We start from the raw sequence: 15974 nt of genomic DNA on the forward strand, positions 1-15974 counted from the left end.
GCGGTGGCAACTGTGGATGGTGGTGAATTACCTGCTTCTGCTGCAACTGCTGCTGGGACAACTGTGACATCGGATGATACGATGCAAAGTGCAGTTGCTGTTGCTGCTGGTGCTGGTAGTAGTATGGTTGAGCCGAGTGCTGGTAGGTGTACATCAAGGATGTTTGATGCTGCGATGGAAAATATTCAGTATACCCTGGGTACTGCATAATACTAACACATGCATAAAATAGCTATGGCACAGCGTTAGTCTATGAAAAAATCGGTAGATCGAGGCGTCTTTTTATATCGGGTGAAAATGAAATAAACCACATAGTTTGTATGTCTATTTCTATAGAAGAGCACCAATAAGAGGTCTTTGTTAAAAAAGATCCAATAGGAGAAGAGGGAGAATGTGTGCGCGTCACGTGCAATGCACTCAGTGCATGCATAGCAAGTCTGCGATTGGATATCATTGATAAGACCCACTTGATTTTTTCTCGAAGTTCACTTTCATTATTTCGGTCGCTAACGGTCGATAGCTTTTGATCCCAATGACTGTCACTGCGTCGCCTTTTTTTATCTGTCTGTTTTCCTTTGATTTTTTCTTTTTCTATTCCACTTCGATCTGTATTGGTTAATTGCTTTCTGTTCACTTCGGTGGCTTTTTTTTCCATTCCACTTCAACGATTGCTGACTTTTCAATCCTTTTTTTTTTTTGCAACACTCCATCTGTAACGGTGTCACTCGATCGATAACGGTGCTCAGTGATCTTTTGTTGCGGCGGTCGATAACACGAGAGGCGTCTCTTGCGGCGGCGGCGGTCGATAACACGAGAGGCGGTGACTTTTTCGCTATGTGACATTATTTATGATGGATAATATGTTAATGACGCATATTCTCTCCTTTTTTCAGCCAATCAGATTCCTCGTTGATGCTGTTTCAGGCGTATAAAACACGGGCCGTTTTGCAGAAGAGGCACATCTCTCCTGGGGCCTGGTCTCCTTGAGAATAGCTTTTTTCTGGCACAGCGTTAGTCTTTAATGCATGCTAAGATTTTTTCTAAGGTGTATTTATACCATTCTATGATAATGTATATACTTTTTTGACAAGAGTTATAATATAAATTAATGCATGTATATTTTCTCTCGTATAAGGTAGATTAATGCATGCACATATTGTTCTTGTGTAAGGTAGATTAATGCATGCACATATTGTTCTTGTGTAAGGTAGATTAATGCATGCACATACTATTCTTGTGTAAGGTAGATTAATGCATGCACATATTATTCTTGTGTAAGGTAGATTTTTTTGTTATTCCACCCCCCCTCCATCCCTTCCCGCGTCTCCACAACACTCGGTTCGAGGGGTATCGATGTGACTCGAGCGCACTTTTGTGTCTTGATGGCCGACCGAGGTATGGGCGATACGAAACCGTTTTACTGGGCTACGCATTATGGACAAAAGGCTTGATGGTCCGGGCTTATCCTTGCTGCTGCTGTTGCTGCCGAGAGAAATAATCCTGCTGGCTGATAGGGAGAAAAAAAGTCGCCTACCCTGCCTGGGCGACACACTTTTGTCATGCGTGGTATATGTTCATATACCTGTCCTTTGGACTGAAACTTTTGACGTCTTTGACGTCTATATACAAAAAGTATGCGGTCCTCTCGATCAAGTGACTGGGTATTCAACCAGAACGTTCATGACGGTTTCGCCTTGGAAATCTAAAGACCATCCCCGTGGAGTTACGAGAGAAAAAAACTCCCGATATGCGTCGGTACTGCACGGTGACAGTAGTAGGACGAGGTTAGATGATAAAGGGTAGTCCTGTCACCATTGGATAGGGATGTTTTTTTTTTAGAACAGCAAAAAAATGTAGGGAAAAACTTTTCATTTTTTTGTTAGGCCGTGCCGAACGGGGGAGTGTCGTTCTTGGCTGCTTTACTTCTTGGCCGTAGTTGTTTTGGAGACAAATCTTTTTTTCTCCTCGTTTTGTCTTCTCCTATATCCTTTTTTCTTTCTTAACTTTTTTCTTTCTTAACTTTTTTTTCTTTCTTAACTTAACTTTTTTTTTCTTTCTTAACTTTTTTTTCCTTCTGAACTTTTTTTTCCTTCTGAACTTTTTTTTCCTTCTGAACTTTTTTTTTCCTTCTGAACTTTTTTTTTCCTTCTGAACTTTTTTTTTCCTTCTGAACTTTTTTTTTCCTTCTGAACTTTTTTTTTCCTTCTGAACTTTTTTTTTCCTTCTGAACTTTTTTTTTTCCTTCTGAACTTTTTTTTTTCCTTCTGAACTTTTTTTTTTCCTTCTGAACTTTTTTTTTCCTTCTGAACTTTTTTTTTCCTTCTGAACTTTTTTTTTTCTTCTGAACTTTTTTTTTTCTTCTGAACTTTTTTTTTCCTTCTGAACTTTTTTTTTCCTTCTGAACTTTTTTTTCCTTCTGAACTTTTTTTTCCTTCTGAACTTTTTTTTCCTTCTGAACTTTTTTTTCCTTCTGAACTTTTTTTTCCTTCTGAACTTTTTTTCCTTCTGAACTTTTTTTTCCTTCTGAACTTTTTTTTCCTTCTGAACTTTTTTTTCTTTCCTAACTTTTTTTTCTTTCCTAACTTTTTTTTCTTTCTTAACTTTTTTTTTCTTAACTTTTTTTTCTTTCTTAACTTTTTTTCTTTATTAACTTTTTTTTCTTTCTTAACTTTTTTCAACTCCCTCCCCCTCCCACTAATTTTTTGTGTATTAAGTGCTTGTATATATATGCTAACCCCATTTGTTACAGGATCGTAAGTACTTTTTTTTCATTATTTTTCTCTAAATTTAAAAAATCATCCTCATTGTGCTTTGTCGTAGATAGGATCCACGTTTTCCCAATAGATTTTTTTTCACGCGTATACGCGGTCGACATTGCAAGTGAGATGCAATGTGTTATTTTACGAAGGTCACATTACTTGCACTACCCACACAGTTTTACACCTAGTATTTGAGGACTTAGCTATAGCTTCTTCCTTAGGTCTCTTGTACGCATACGTATTAGATAACGTGCAATCTGATGAGATGGGTAGCCTATCTTGACAGCTACAAAGACCCTATGTTTTGCATTTTATAAATGCAATAAAAACAAAGTAGGAGCATCATGCGGGAGCCTCCTATGTGTGTGTCGATAACCAAGGCACATGCAGTTACATGGTCTTTTGTAACGCCGGATACAGCACGCAGTTTTTGATGCATTCTGTGACGATAGAGATTCGTTGTCAATTGAGGACCGTGAGGTATAATAAAAAAGGGTGTGTATTGTCGGACACTTCTGGGTCCTCGCCTGCATATTGCAAGGTATAGCCCGTCTGGCATATGCATCCGCCCATTACCTCCTGAGCTTTCTGGGATGCAGAAAGCCCTATTCTCATCAAAAAAATTGGCAAAAACGGTCTCGATTCTGAGGGTGTGTCCATATTTTGCACAACGTATGTATCGACCGAGCATGCCTACGAAAGCATGGGGACATTCCTGCTGAGCCCTCGGGTCCCGTAGCTCTGTCAAGATCACTAACGGTTCATTTTGTATACCCGTCAGTATGTCAATTGCATAGCGCTGGTACATGCAAGAGCCTTATTGTGATCACACTTCATCATGAAAAATACATGGTGATTAGATCATTTCTGGAAAAAATAGGCTGCAGCAAGAGACAGCTTTGTTGATTTCAAAAAACGATAGGCATATAGATTAAGATGATAGGGTAGAGAGTGGTTAGGCTATGCGTTTTTTTTTGCGTTAAAAAAAATGTGAGGCTTTTTCCCGCTTTAGCTTTTTTGTATTTTTTATGGGCATTAAGGGGTGTCAGGCTATAGCGTGCGCTATTAGCACGATGTTTTTTCTTTTTTGCAAAAAAATTGGCACTTGTTTTTAGGCGCGAATATATACACGTGCGATACAAACAGACATCTATTCCCACCCTTATGAATAGTATATATATCCCCCTTTTTTTAATAGCGTTGGGTAATATCCCCCCCTGGGGAAATCGCCAGTTATCACTACGGGACGCTAGATTTTGTAGTGAGGGATTGAGTTGATTGGGGTTGATAGATAGCTAGCTAAAATTCGGGTACCTGTCAAAATCTAGCGAACTCGTTTGATGTGGCGATATGTAGACTACTTGTGAGGTTGGTTCGCATAGTGTTTTTCTTTTTTTTTTGTTTTTTTATTTTATACCTTAGCTAGTGTGTATGTGTGTAAGCAACCTCACCGGTGGTAGCTGCGTGGTAGCTGCGGTGGTAGCTTCGATACTCCTTTCGAAGCTTTGGACTCGATCGAGAGTGATTGCGTCGATATTTACTTATCGAAAGGTAAACGTGCGATCTTAAAACGACCCTTATCGTATCAAACAAGACGCGAAATAAGGGTCAGTGAAATGAGTCTAGGACCCCGATCCGACTTTAAAATTCAAGTGATTCTTAATTCGATGCTCCTTTCGAAGCTTTGGACTCGATCGAGAGTGATTGCGTCGATATTTACTTATCGAAAGGTAAACGCGTGATCTTAAAACGACCGTTATCGTATCAAACAAGACGCGAAATAAGGGTCAGTGAAATGAGTCTAGGACCCCGATCCGACTTTAAAATTCAAGTGATTCTTAATTCGATGCTCCTTTTGAAGCTTTGGACTCGATCGAGAGCGATTGCGTCGATATTTACTTATCGAAAGGTAAACGTGTGATCTTAAAACGACCCTTATCGTATCAAACAAGACGCGAAATAAAGGTCAGTGAAATGAGTCTAGGACCCCGATCCGACTTTAAAATTCAAGTGATTCTTAATTCGATGCTCCTTTCGATGCTTTGGACTCGATATCGAAATGAAAAACGTGTGTATGTGTGTCTGAATCACGATATCGAGACAGTTTTTATGAAGAACAAAGATTTTTTTTTCTCTTCTTGTTTTTTTTTTATTTTCATAAATCGCCTATATGAATAGCGGCAATAGACTGAGCCTTCTTCTTCGTTGTCGTTGTTTGTTTTTTTAATTCGATAGTCTTGTTACGTCCAATTTCGGTCTCGTTCATGGCCATATTTATTAAATTTTCGTCGAAATATCTCATATGAAAATAATAGGACTTCTTGGTGTAGATGTAACGAATCAAACGTGTATTGGTCGCCAAAGCCTTATGTATTGGTGATTTGCCGATGTTATTTTCTACCGCATATACACTAGTAGACCCATCACGTAGGATCATCATGAGCATGGCAATATAATTGCTGGGGAGTTTGTTCTTGCTAATCCATACGTTTAACTCTTTACACATGCTCCATGCGCTTTGTGATAGTTGATGAGGAATTGCGAGTTTGCCACGAGTCAACATAAATACATCGAATTCGTTTCGAAGACTCGATTCCACTCTAATGATATCGTGTGTAATGAAAATTATCGAAATATTATTATGTCTCGAGATTCGTATCAGTGTACTAAACTCTTTATTGTTCGAAAATACAGTCTCGGGGATATCGTCTAGTATTAGTAACACTCGATACTTTTTATCTGCCGTGGAATAACATATCCTGGCAAGATCGCTAATTACGCATTTGGTGCGTTCAATGGCAGCCGCCTCTTCGTCCTTTTTCCTCTTTTTGGAAGCGAGAGCACTACTGTAAAATCGGTTGTAACGAAACGATATGAGATCATAAACGTCCTGCGCATAGGTATTGCATATTACAAAAACTTCGTCAAATCGACATTTTGATGCAATAAGTAAATCTGCCATAAACGTCGTTTTCCCTGTACCCGTTGGCCCGTACAATAAAATCTTCCAATTGGGGTCGGCACACGAGTCGAAATACTTTATAATTTCTTCATTATCAAAAGGCACCATTGGCATATCTTCTCCTTCCATTATGAAACTAAGACCGGGTGCCGACTTTAACGTGAGGCTATCAAATATACGTAGATCTAGAATTAATAGCTGTCTGATACATAAAAACTCCGTTTATGCGAGTTTTTTCACGACCGTAGCTCTTGCGTTTTTAACATATGGTATATATAAAGGTTATTTAAATAGTAACAAAACCATTCTGCATAATGATCCTCAATAATAGCAAAATTAAAAAACTCCTTATTTATAACGTATATATTTTTCTACAACTATTTTCTTTTTTGTGACGTACAACATAAAAGAAAAAAATGACGGAAGAAAAGATAGTCTTTCATAAACCTTTGGATCAGCCGCCGAAGACGAATACACATTTGGACCCGCTTTTCTTGAAGAAACGAAATAACATTGAGGCCTTGCATTTAGGCATTAAAGGAGGGCGCGAAAAACAGTCATTCACGTCGTCCGTGATCAATAGAGATATCATAAACAATAAAGCAGATGGAGACGACGATCAGCAATTGCTCATCAACTCTTCGATCCCCACTTCTACCATCATACGTAGCGAGGATTACCCGATAATGACCAACGGCGAACTCAAGCGCATACTCGATCATTTCCATATTGATGTAAACTCCAAAATGTCCGGGGACCGGATAGTATGTATGGTGGGTGAAAAGCTCCAATCAGAAATTTTGAGTTGTTCCGACGAGTCGCAATGCATAATTTACATGAATGGCTTGATAGATAAATTTCCATCGTTGATGACGATAAGACCAAATAGGCAATCTCCATCGGTACATCTAATTACGTTTTTCATCGGATGGCTCGTTACTCTGCAGGGGATACCCGACATATCTGTTTCCGCGCTCGCGGGGGAAATGCACTACGTGCCCGGTGCCTACAATAAGAATCTACTGTGTGCCGCCTCTAACCCGGTGGTGCGCAAGCGTAAAGCCCACGAGTCCGTGCTCGAAACGGCTCGCGAAAATGAAGATGTGACCGTGGAGACCGAAAACGAAATCGATCACGTCAAAATGTTAGAGATTATGACTAAGCGTCTTCAAATAGAGACTCACTATGCTCAAGCCAAGGCCGTACTTGGACCAGAATACCTTCTGGTCCTAAAGGAAATTCTCGACTACAACACACCCAGCGTCAACATCAACAACGCCCTCCAAGCGGCCAAGCGCAAAATCGCAGTCTCGTCGACAATGGTGGCGGTCTGGAGTTCGATAAATAATTTAAACACTCTGATCAACGCATTCGATGTGTACGACAGTCCCAATTGTCCGAATTTTGAAAAGGCCGCCAATAAAACTGCGGCGATCCGAAACATTGTCTTCCAGGCGAGCAGTTCGGCTAGTTTGGTGACCAGTCGCGAGCATCGCGAGAACATGTATCGATTCATAACTTTCCGTGCAATGGGTAACATTCCATACGCCGGAATAGAGCCGAGCGAATTTTCCAACATCATCATCACACAAAATCGCAAAATGGATATGATTGATAACGTAATCAAGGGGTACGGACTCACCCCTTACCTGTGCCTCAAGTATCGAGAGAATTTGTGTTGTCTCTCGCGTAAATTCACGTGGTCCACTGCAAAGTACACTGACGACAGCGTGTTTTGTAACGCCGCACAGACCGTCGCGGACGGCAAATATTTCCAGAAGAGGCCCGTACATAGAATTCCCACAATGTCCATGGCCAAGCGTTACACGTGCCTTTCTCTACTCAAAACATACATCGAACTCGATTTCAAGCGCAAACTAAAAGAATACTATTATTTACGAATAGAAGATTACATGTGGTTCATCTATCATTCACTCTTTTTTCGCAGGGCCAATATCTATCGCTTCACAGTAGAGCGCGCGTATGTGGTGGGTAGAATCATTGAACAGCGCATGTTGAACAACAATAGTAACATTGATAACATTTTGCCGCAAATGCGCAGTATCATAGTACTTCCCATACTCTTAATTCTCGACAGCTACGATCAAATCTATCAATGCGGAGGTCTGGGCAACATTTGCACTTTCCAGAAATGCACCAACGTGGTATTACACAAGCATCCACGACTCTACGATCCGACAACCCAATGTGCAATCTACCACAAGACGCTGTGCGACATGCATGTAGACATAAAGGACGGCGATTCGTACCACAATCTGATCCTCAAGTATCTACGAATTGTATTTTTCGGTCGTTACGCAAACTCTCGCAGTGAAAACGAGAAAGAATATGCCCCGATATTCAAGTTGATTCGCACGTGGTATCAATTTATCGCGTGTATGATGCTCAACACGTCGTCGGCCAGTCATTCGAGCATCATGTCTTACACAAAACGCCCCGCCATTTCTCCCAACGCCAAAATGGTCTGTAACATCGTCAACGGTCAATCCACCTTAAGTTTCGTGAGCAACCTCAAAGAACCGGCCACTTCGTTCGATTACATGCGTTCCATATTTACTCGTAAGCGCAAGGAGCCCGTCATGATCGCAAAATCTGAACAAGAAGCACAGACTAAGATAAGACGGTTCGACTTGACCGACGACGAAAACATCAGTGTAAGTATAGCGCCCACGCCGGATTCACGCATGAACCTCGGAGAGGTCCCAGAGCGCAAATAAACGAAAATTTCGAAATAAACATATACTGATTTGTATTACGGACTGTTGCTGTTGTATTTGCTTAATAGTATTACTTTTAATAATAGCGGGGTTAATTTACAGCGCGTATAGTTTAGGGTTCATCATAATATAAAAATGGATAAGAAAGATAACGTTATGGTCTTGCAGAATGACGAGGCCGTCACCAATAACGTGGTTAAGCTCCACGAAAAGGCTATCATGGAATACGAAAAGGCGGTGGCGGAATTTAGCGATGGAGAGGAGGATTTGGACGTGAGGGACATCATCAAACCTCCGAACACCACATCGTCCGTCCTCGATAATGCGAAGGTCAGACGTAACTATTTTCCCGATTTAACAAATAACGACGTGAAGGAAATGGCCGCGTTCTTTAGCATAGACCTAGATCCCACCAGTCAGGGCAATTACGAGACGTATTTTGGATCCGGCGGCGGTATTGACGACGGAAGCAGTTTCGAGCGCAGGTTCATATCGGGTCCCGCCTTTGTCGTAACTCTGTCCCATAGACTCATGAATATGGTCGAGATTCAATCGCGAAACGGTACCATCATGGAATTTGCGCGACAACTGTTCAACGAATTCCCGACTCTATATCGCCCAAAAAGTGACGATCCTTCGGTATGGATTAATTATTTCGTAAAGTGGGTGTCCGTACTCAACGACACGCACAACCTTTCCGAAACGCTCAAAATGCCTCAGGTAATATACGAGAACGCGAGTGCAACCTTTAAGAAGCATTTGAAAAAACGCACCTGTTTGCCCGCTAGCGAGACGAATCTAGATTTAGAGGACGAGTGTGGCGAGGAAAAAAACGAATATCAGGTCCTGGGTATAGATATGAAAGATGTCTACCCGGCCCACAAGAAGCTGGCCCACACCGAGGCGGTACTGACGATAATCGAAATCCTAAATGCACCCGCTCAAGAATACACGCTCGATTCGGCATTGGGTCAAGTCAAGCACATCGTTAACGACTCGATAAATCCCCGTCTGGGCGTAAAACAGACGATGGACATGATTAATTTTCACATTCATCAATACGATCTGATCGACATGGATGACTCTCGACAATTCCTTGAGGACGTAACGTTGACAGCCATTAAGAATAACATTGTATTTCCGGTACCTTTCTGTACTCCCAAACACATAGATACCGAGAATCGTAATTTTTTCAAATACGATACAATCAAATCTTTTCACAATTTCAACGTTCGTCCTAGAGATTTTTATAGCATTCACTTCATATCGCTAAATTCATACACTACTATCCACACGTTACTCCGTTCGCAGGCACTAACGTCCCTGGGGGCCATGGCCATTTTGCAAGACTTGGCCCGCGTTCGCAACAGGTTGGGAAGCGCGGAATTCAGGGACGATTTTACCATGTTCAAGCGAATGGTGCGCGTGATTAAGACCGGTTTGTATCCGGAAGAGAGTAATCTCAAGCAACCCAGAACTATGTCGGTAAAGAAACGATACTGCGCATTACTGGTCGCCCATTTCTATCTAGAGCAGCGCTTCGACGCGATAATGCGCTACGGGCGCTTCGCCGAAAACGCGTTCCTGTGGCACTCGTTCTTTCACCGCCTGCAAGACAAATTCGGTATCCTCTGTCAGGAAATATGCAAGGGCAATGTGGATCTCGAATCGGTTCCAATGGAATTGCTATACGATCTGGATGACAAATGTAGCGCCTATCTGAGCGACTTCAAACAGTACTCATTCGCCTCTCTCGATTCGCCCGACTCGGTCTATCTCCCCGAAATTGCCTCTCCGATCTCGCTAGCGGCAATGTATGTCGACGTACTGACCAAATATCAACTGATCAACATTACCGCGAGTAACGTGGTGCGCGATTACTACGAGCGCGTAATGTCTTACGTGAAAGGAGATCGAATCTGTAAGACCATGGTGATAACGAAATCAAAGTACGATTACAACGTTAGAGAAGAGTCCATGTATTCGGAGGAGGAACAGCGCGATCGACGTCGTCAACGGCTGGATCTGACCTGGACGAACAAGCAACTCAACAAGACTATGCGATTTTGTGAACTTGCCTGGACTCCTATCTTCCCAGCGATGCTTCGTAACCGCCTCATGAGTAAGACGTGCGGTCGTCGCATCAAGGGCCTCGACAGTTCCCCTCACGAACCGTTCAACAACTGTAATTGCGACGATTCGATTCGAATGATCCCCGACAAAGAGGTTATTAAATGGCGAAAGGTACACGAGAAGGAGGGTGAGGAGTACACCAATTTGATGATGACCGTGGACGAACGCAGCCGCTATCTGGACATCGTCAAGGCCCGAAAGATGATGAGTGATCAGCAACTACTCAACCCAACGCTCGCTCAAATTACCCACACGGGCCGGGATATGCTACAGGTAAATGAGATATGCAAACAGTGGGATCCTTCGTTCGAAAACGAGCCCAAGTCTAACGATATGGAAGTTGACAATCCGTATTCCCTCTTTCCAAACGTCATCGACGAACTGGTGGATAACGACGTAATCAACCGCACGTTGACGGGGTACATGGACGCAGACGGCAACTTCCTGACACTTCGCGACAACAATTACGAGTCTCGCGTTGGCTATCCGGGGGCGGTAGATTTTACACAAGGTCGAGGGGGGGATCAGATGGATAACAACATAATGATGCTCGCCGTGCAAAATGCAATCACGTCTGAGCAAAATCGCGTACTCCTTGGAGAAAACATAGAAATGGCCGAAGACGAGGAAGACAAGGGTTCGGCCTCGGAGAACATTCAGCGAGCCACGGAATTGCTACCCTACTACGGCTTCGCCAACAAACATCAAATTCTCACGATCGAGTCCATATTTCGATATCTTTACGTCTACGGCAGGTCCGTGGACACATTGAAATTCGCCCTCTCCTTCGGCATCCATCCGATCGCCTTGTACAATCTCTGCGGGACTCGCGACGGCGCCTACGATCTCTACAGTAAGACAAGAGCGTCGTCGAACTTGACGTCCAGCGTAACTTCTGTATATATGCCCTCGGATAGCAAAGACGGGTTTTCCGTAAGTCAAATATTTACGAAAGGCATCGAGAACGATCCCAACTATCACGAACACATCGACGCTCGTCGTCTGCTTACCGGGTGGCTTCGCCGTAACAACATGCTCAAGAAGAGTGAAATTTACGCAGACATCACGCAGTCTTTTCTGGCCGTATTCCAGATCGGACCAGAGATCCTCAAGCGACTTATGAACATGGCCGGATGTTCTATAATCGATTTCATTACGTACGTGTATAACTTTGCAATTCAATCTACGATGAATAACGCCAAGAAATCCGGCGTGACTAACAGCGAGGGTGGTACCTTGGGCGACATTGTGGACGACGATAAGGACTACAATTGGATGGACGAACCTCGACCTAGCATAATGATGCGATTCGTGGCCATGTATCGCGATCGCATGAGTCGTGAATACAACGACAAGACTCGCACTTACATTAACGAACACACTTTTTTCGACGACCACGTGGCCATGTCCCTAAACGGCAGTTACATGAACACCCTGCGAACCCAATTAGAGGACGTGAGCAACCGAAACAGGCGCTACATGGAACGCGGTGCCCACCCCAACCAGCGTCGCGATATTGTCGCTGAAATTCTAGACAATTTCACATACAAGTGCATATCACAACCGCCAAACCTGAAGCCCGATTGGGGCATCGACATTCGCATCCTCGAGCACGTAAATATTTACATCGTAAAACGTAAAGTTACCGACGTGAGCTATTCGGTACACTATTACGAAAACAATCATGCATTGGGTAACGATTTGCGTTATTTTTTGAAGCACAACACGCCGATCGACGGGAAATACGACAAGTGAGTCTGGCCGCATACAACAATGCCGAGATTGATTACATGTTCGATCTCCTTTCGGAGTGCATGGCCGAATACTTGATTAACAAAAACACGTACAACGGAAAGAGCCGCTTATACGTCATCAATAACGTAACTAAGGACGTCAATGTCAATTTGTACGTGGATCAGAACGATTGGGACATATGGAGAGAAGCTCAGGATAAATACGCGAACGTGATAAGCATGGAGCGTAAAGTTTTGCACAACAAACAACAAGTGCTGAGGCAACGTTTGGAATCGCAATACACTTTGAACGATCTAGAGCGCGCAGAAATTGCCGACCAACTGGGAGAAATTGCCGAGGCACTCGCCAACAACTACCAGATGAGTACAACTCGCCGCCTAACCGACCTGCTCAACTATACGGGCGATACGGATCTCCAATCTTCCAACGTCTCCATGGACCCCAAAGGTTGTTACTATTACACCAACACCGAACCAAATTCGGGTTGCTGCGATAACGTTTGTGAGGTGACAAAGACACCCAGGGACAGCGAAGCAGAACAAGATAGGGTGCGGTTGCACGAGTACAAATCCAGCGGCGTGAGTGGAGCTCGTGGGTACGGCGCGGGCGCCGATCGCACTTTTTACGGCTACAAAACACGTGCGACCCCCTCCACAGACGACGAAATGCCACCCTTAGAGGATGAAGAGGGCGACGACAGATCTATTCCCGGGTACAACCCTATAGACATTGAAAAGCTTGCCACGCAAATAACCTCGCGCCTGCAGACCGTCGGCAGTGCTTCTTCGCAGCTGCAGCAAGGAGAAGCAACAGTAGCGCCGGCATCTTTGGGACAGCAGCCGCCGGGACCGGGTATTTCAATAGAAGAACGTGTGCGCGGTCGAAGTGCCCAACAAGCATCGCCGGATAGCCGATCCATCAGCCTAACTAGAATACCCGTGACGCGTAGCAGTGTATCACAGCGCGACAAGCTAGATCCAAATGTATTACCCGAAACTCTCGAGAAGGAATTTTTTAACGATCCACAAATTAAGAAAGTTCCCAGATTATCAAAGAATATTACCAAAAACTCACCTAATGCAATCCACGATCGTCTCAAGAAAATCAAATACTACGTCGATCATCCTATCGAATTACCACGTCGTTACATCCCATACTTTGCGAGAAATAATATACAAAGTTACTACACCCACCTAGGCGACCATACGGCCATATTCAACCGAATGCTTGAACAAGAAAGTAAGTGGCAACGCATCGTGAATGAATAAAAAATTTATTCTTATTGCTTAAAGTCGTCTTCCCATTCAATTTCGTTGTTTTCTTCAATAACATCATCTTCGTCGTCGGTAACTATTTCTGGTTCTAGTTCGACCAGATACGTCACGGAGACTTCCTCATTCCCTTCTTTTCCCTCCTCTTCGGCATCGAGGATTTCAGGTTCCAACTCTACGATAGTGGCAGGAACTGTAGTGTCTCTATATACATCGTCGTATATTCTAGTGACCATCATTTTTGATATCTTGTACTTCCAAACATATCCCCGAAATCTTCAATCTCCATGATATTGCTATTATTGTTGTTGTTGCCGTTTTTTTTTTTCGTTTCCTTCTTTTCGTACCAGCGTGACTGCTGCCCACGTTGCTAATGATGGCAGCGGTTATGATGTCGTTGTACTCTTTGAAAGCTTCCATGAGCTCACTCCTACATTCCACAGACATGATCTCTTGATAGGATCGATTGGTTTCCTCAATGTCGGGTTTACTGTAATGGATGCCATACACGTCTTTTGGCAATCCCATTACGGGCTTCATGAAATGTTCTCTATTATATTGATCTTGATCTTCGCCCTCCGGATACACCCCCTCGTATTGCTTCAAATGGGCATCGTTAATGATTGCCTCAAAAATGATCTTCCTTTGCACTCCCGCCATGACGTAGGAGTTATATTCCTGTATCATCATATACCCGTATATGACCTTAGTATCATAGGCAGTCTTGCCCGACGTACCCATGTACTTGTCGACCTTGAAGCCGAGCAAACCGAGGGCATGTGTAAACACTTCTTCAGATGCCAAGTAACGACTCACGTCGCTTTCTGGAGGTGTCGACTTTGAGCTTGCATAAAAAGTACCGTACATATCAGAAATGCACGTCCTCTTTATACTACAGATATCATTTCTAATTTCTTCTCTTAACTGTTCCACTTCGACATACATCCTCGGGTTTCTGACTGACAATTTTTGAGACTATTAAAGCTACCATGACGCTCTTATAAGTCTTGAGTGCGGTGTGATTGGTCATGATAAATTCATCAAATATCTTATTGCACTCTTGCACGGTATCGTTCGTGATGCCATTCATCTCCGGAATGATCTTCATAGTCAGGATTCTAATCAAGGCAGCACCCAGTTTCTCAATGACGGTGTTATTCAGGAGATTCTTGTCTCCGTACATGTATCTGGCAGCGGGTACGTGGCGCAGCTGAGGGGCCTTGTACTCCTTAAAAATTGAAATGTTTTCGTGGAGCACAGTTTTCAGAGCGCTCAGCTCATCCAATTCAAACATGACGTTTGCCCTTTGATTGTCGTACTCCACCAGGTCGGAAAACATCAACGGAAAGCAGGGGTATCGGTCCATGTCTACATCCTGAGACGCAGACACGGGAGGAGAAATCGACTCGCCCCTTTTTGCCGCCTCTGTCATGTCGGCAATTTCCTCTTCACTGATTTCGGGCTGATTGTCCATTTCAAAGAGCAAGCACTGCGCCCTAGCATTGACTGCAAACATAAGATGGATCGTGCGCAAAGCAGCTATTGAAGTCATAAAAAATGACCTCATTGGAATGATCAAAAATCGAGTAATCTCTGCAGTTTCCACCTCCTTAAAGTAAGGAATTTCGTTGGATGTTGCAACAATTTCGGCAGTGTTGCGAAATTCCTTATTCTTGGTAGCGCACGGTGCTCTCATGGACACCACATCGTTGCCAGTGAAACGCTTCAGCGCCCTAACGCCCCTATTTCCCATGTCCAGTACGGGCATTTCGCAGACAAACAGGTATCGCACATCGGGGTTCACCCCCCTGAACGTGGCATCGACGTGACTTCCCCCGCGCGAAGTAAAGAATTCTCCGTTGAGATAAATGACCATTTTACTGCGAGTACCACCCATGCTGGCAGCCAATATGTTCATGAATAGAGATTTTCCATTAGCAGCTTCTCCATGCAAATAGAGAATGTGTTGTGCCATTATCCCCATTTCTCATGGCCATTGCGAGAAATTTCATTACCATGTAGGAATTTTTCCTCGATCCAAAGAGGTCATCAAATATGGCCCAGACTTTATCCTCGTAAGACATTTCGTGCTTGACCAGCACAACAGGACCCCCGTCGTCTAACTCGTTTCCAAAGTTTAGCTTTTCTATAATTTCGTTGTATACGTCGGGGTGCGCTTCCAAAAAGCTCGTGACGGCGTAATGCCTGCATGCGTCCCTGTGCACGCGTACGTACTCCTCGTCATTAATGTCTGCTTTCGCAATGACTCTCTTGACGACTTCCAAGCCGTGCATTGCATACATTGAACGAAACATGTGTTCGTACTCCCTCTTGAGTTTGCAAGTCAATGCTTGCT

General features: G+C 43.4%; 2 protein-coding genes across 3 annotated transcripts in view; both read right to left on the reverse strand.

Annotated features, from left to right (window-relative positions):
- LOC119167529 (uncharacterized) overlaps positions 1-15974 on the reverse strand; it is a 231338-nt gene that overhangs the window by 160127 nt on the left and 55237 nt on the right. The gene's annotated exons all lie outside the window — the stretch shown is intronic.
- Positions 796-15593, reverse strand: LOC142765129 (uncharacterized). The gene has a single exon (XM_075865700.1). The coding sequence runs from the start codon at positions 15591-15593 to the stop codon at positions 14526-14528; it is 1068 nt and encodes a 355-aa protein (XP_075721815.1). The 3' UTR covers positions 796-14525.

The sequence above is a fragment of the Rhipicephalus microplus genome, chromosome 6 (assembly GCF_043290135.1).
Source record: "Rhipicephalus microplus isolate Deutch F79 chromosome 6, USDA_Rmic, whole genome shotgun sequence".
Taxonomy (NCBI): Eukaryota; Metazoa; Arthropoda; class Arachnida; order Ixodida; family Ixodidae; genus Rhipicephalus; species Rhipicephalus microplus.

Coding starts and splice junctions, on each gene's coding strand:
- LOC142765129 (XM_075865700.1), bottom strand. CDS start 15,593: ATGGCACAACACATTCTCTATTTGCATGGAGAAGCTGCTAATGGAAAA.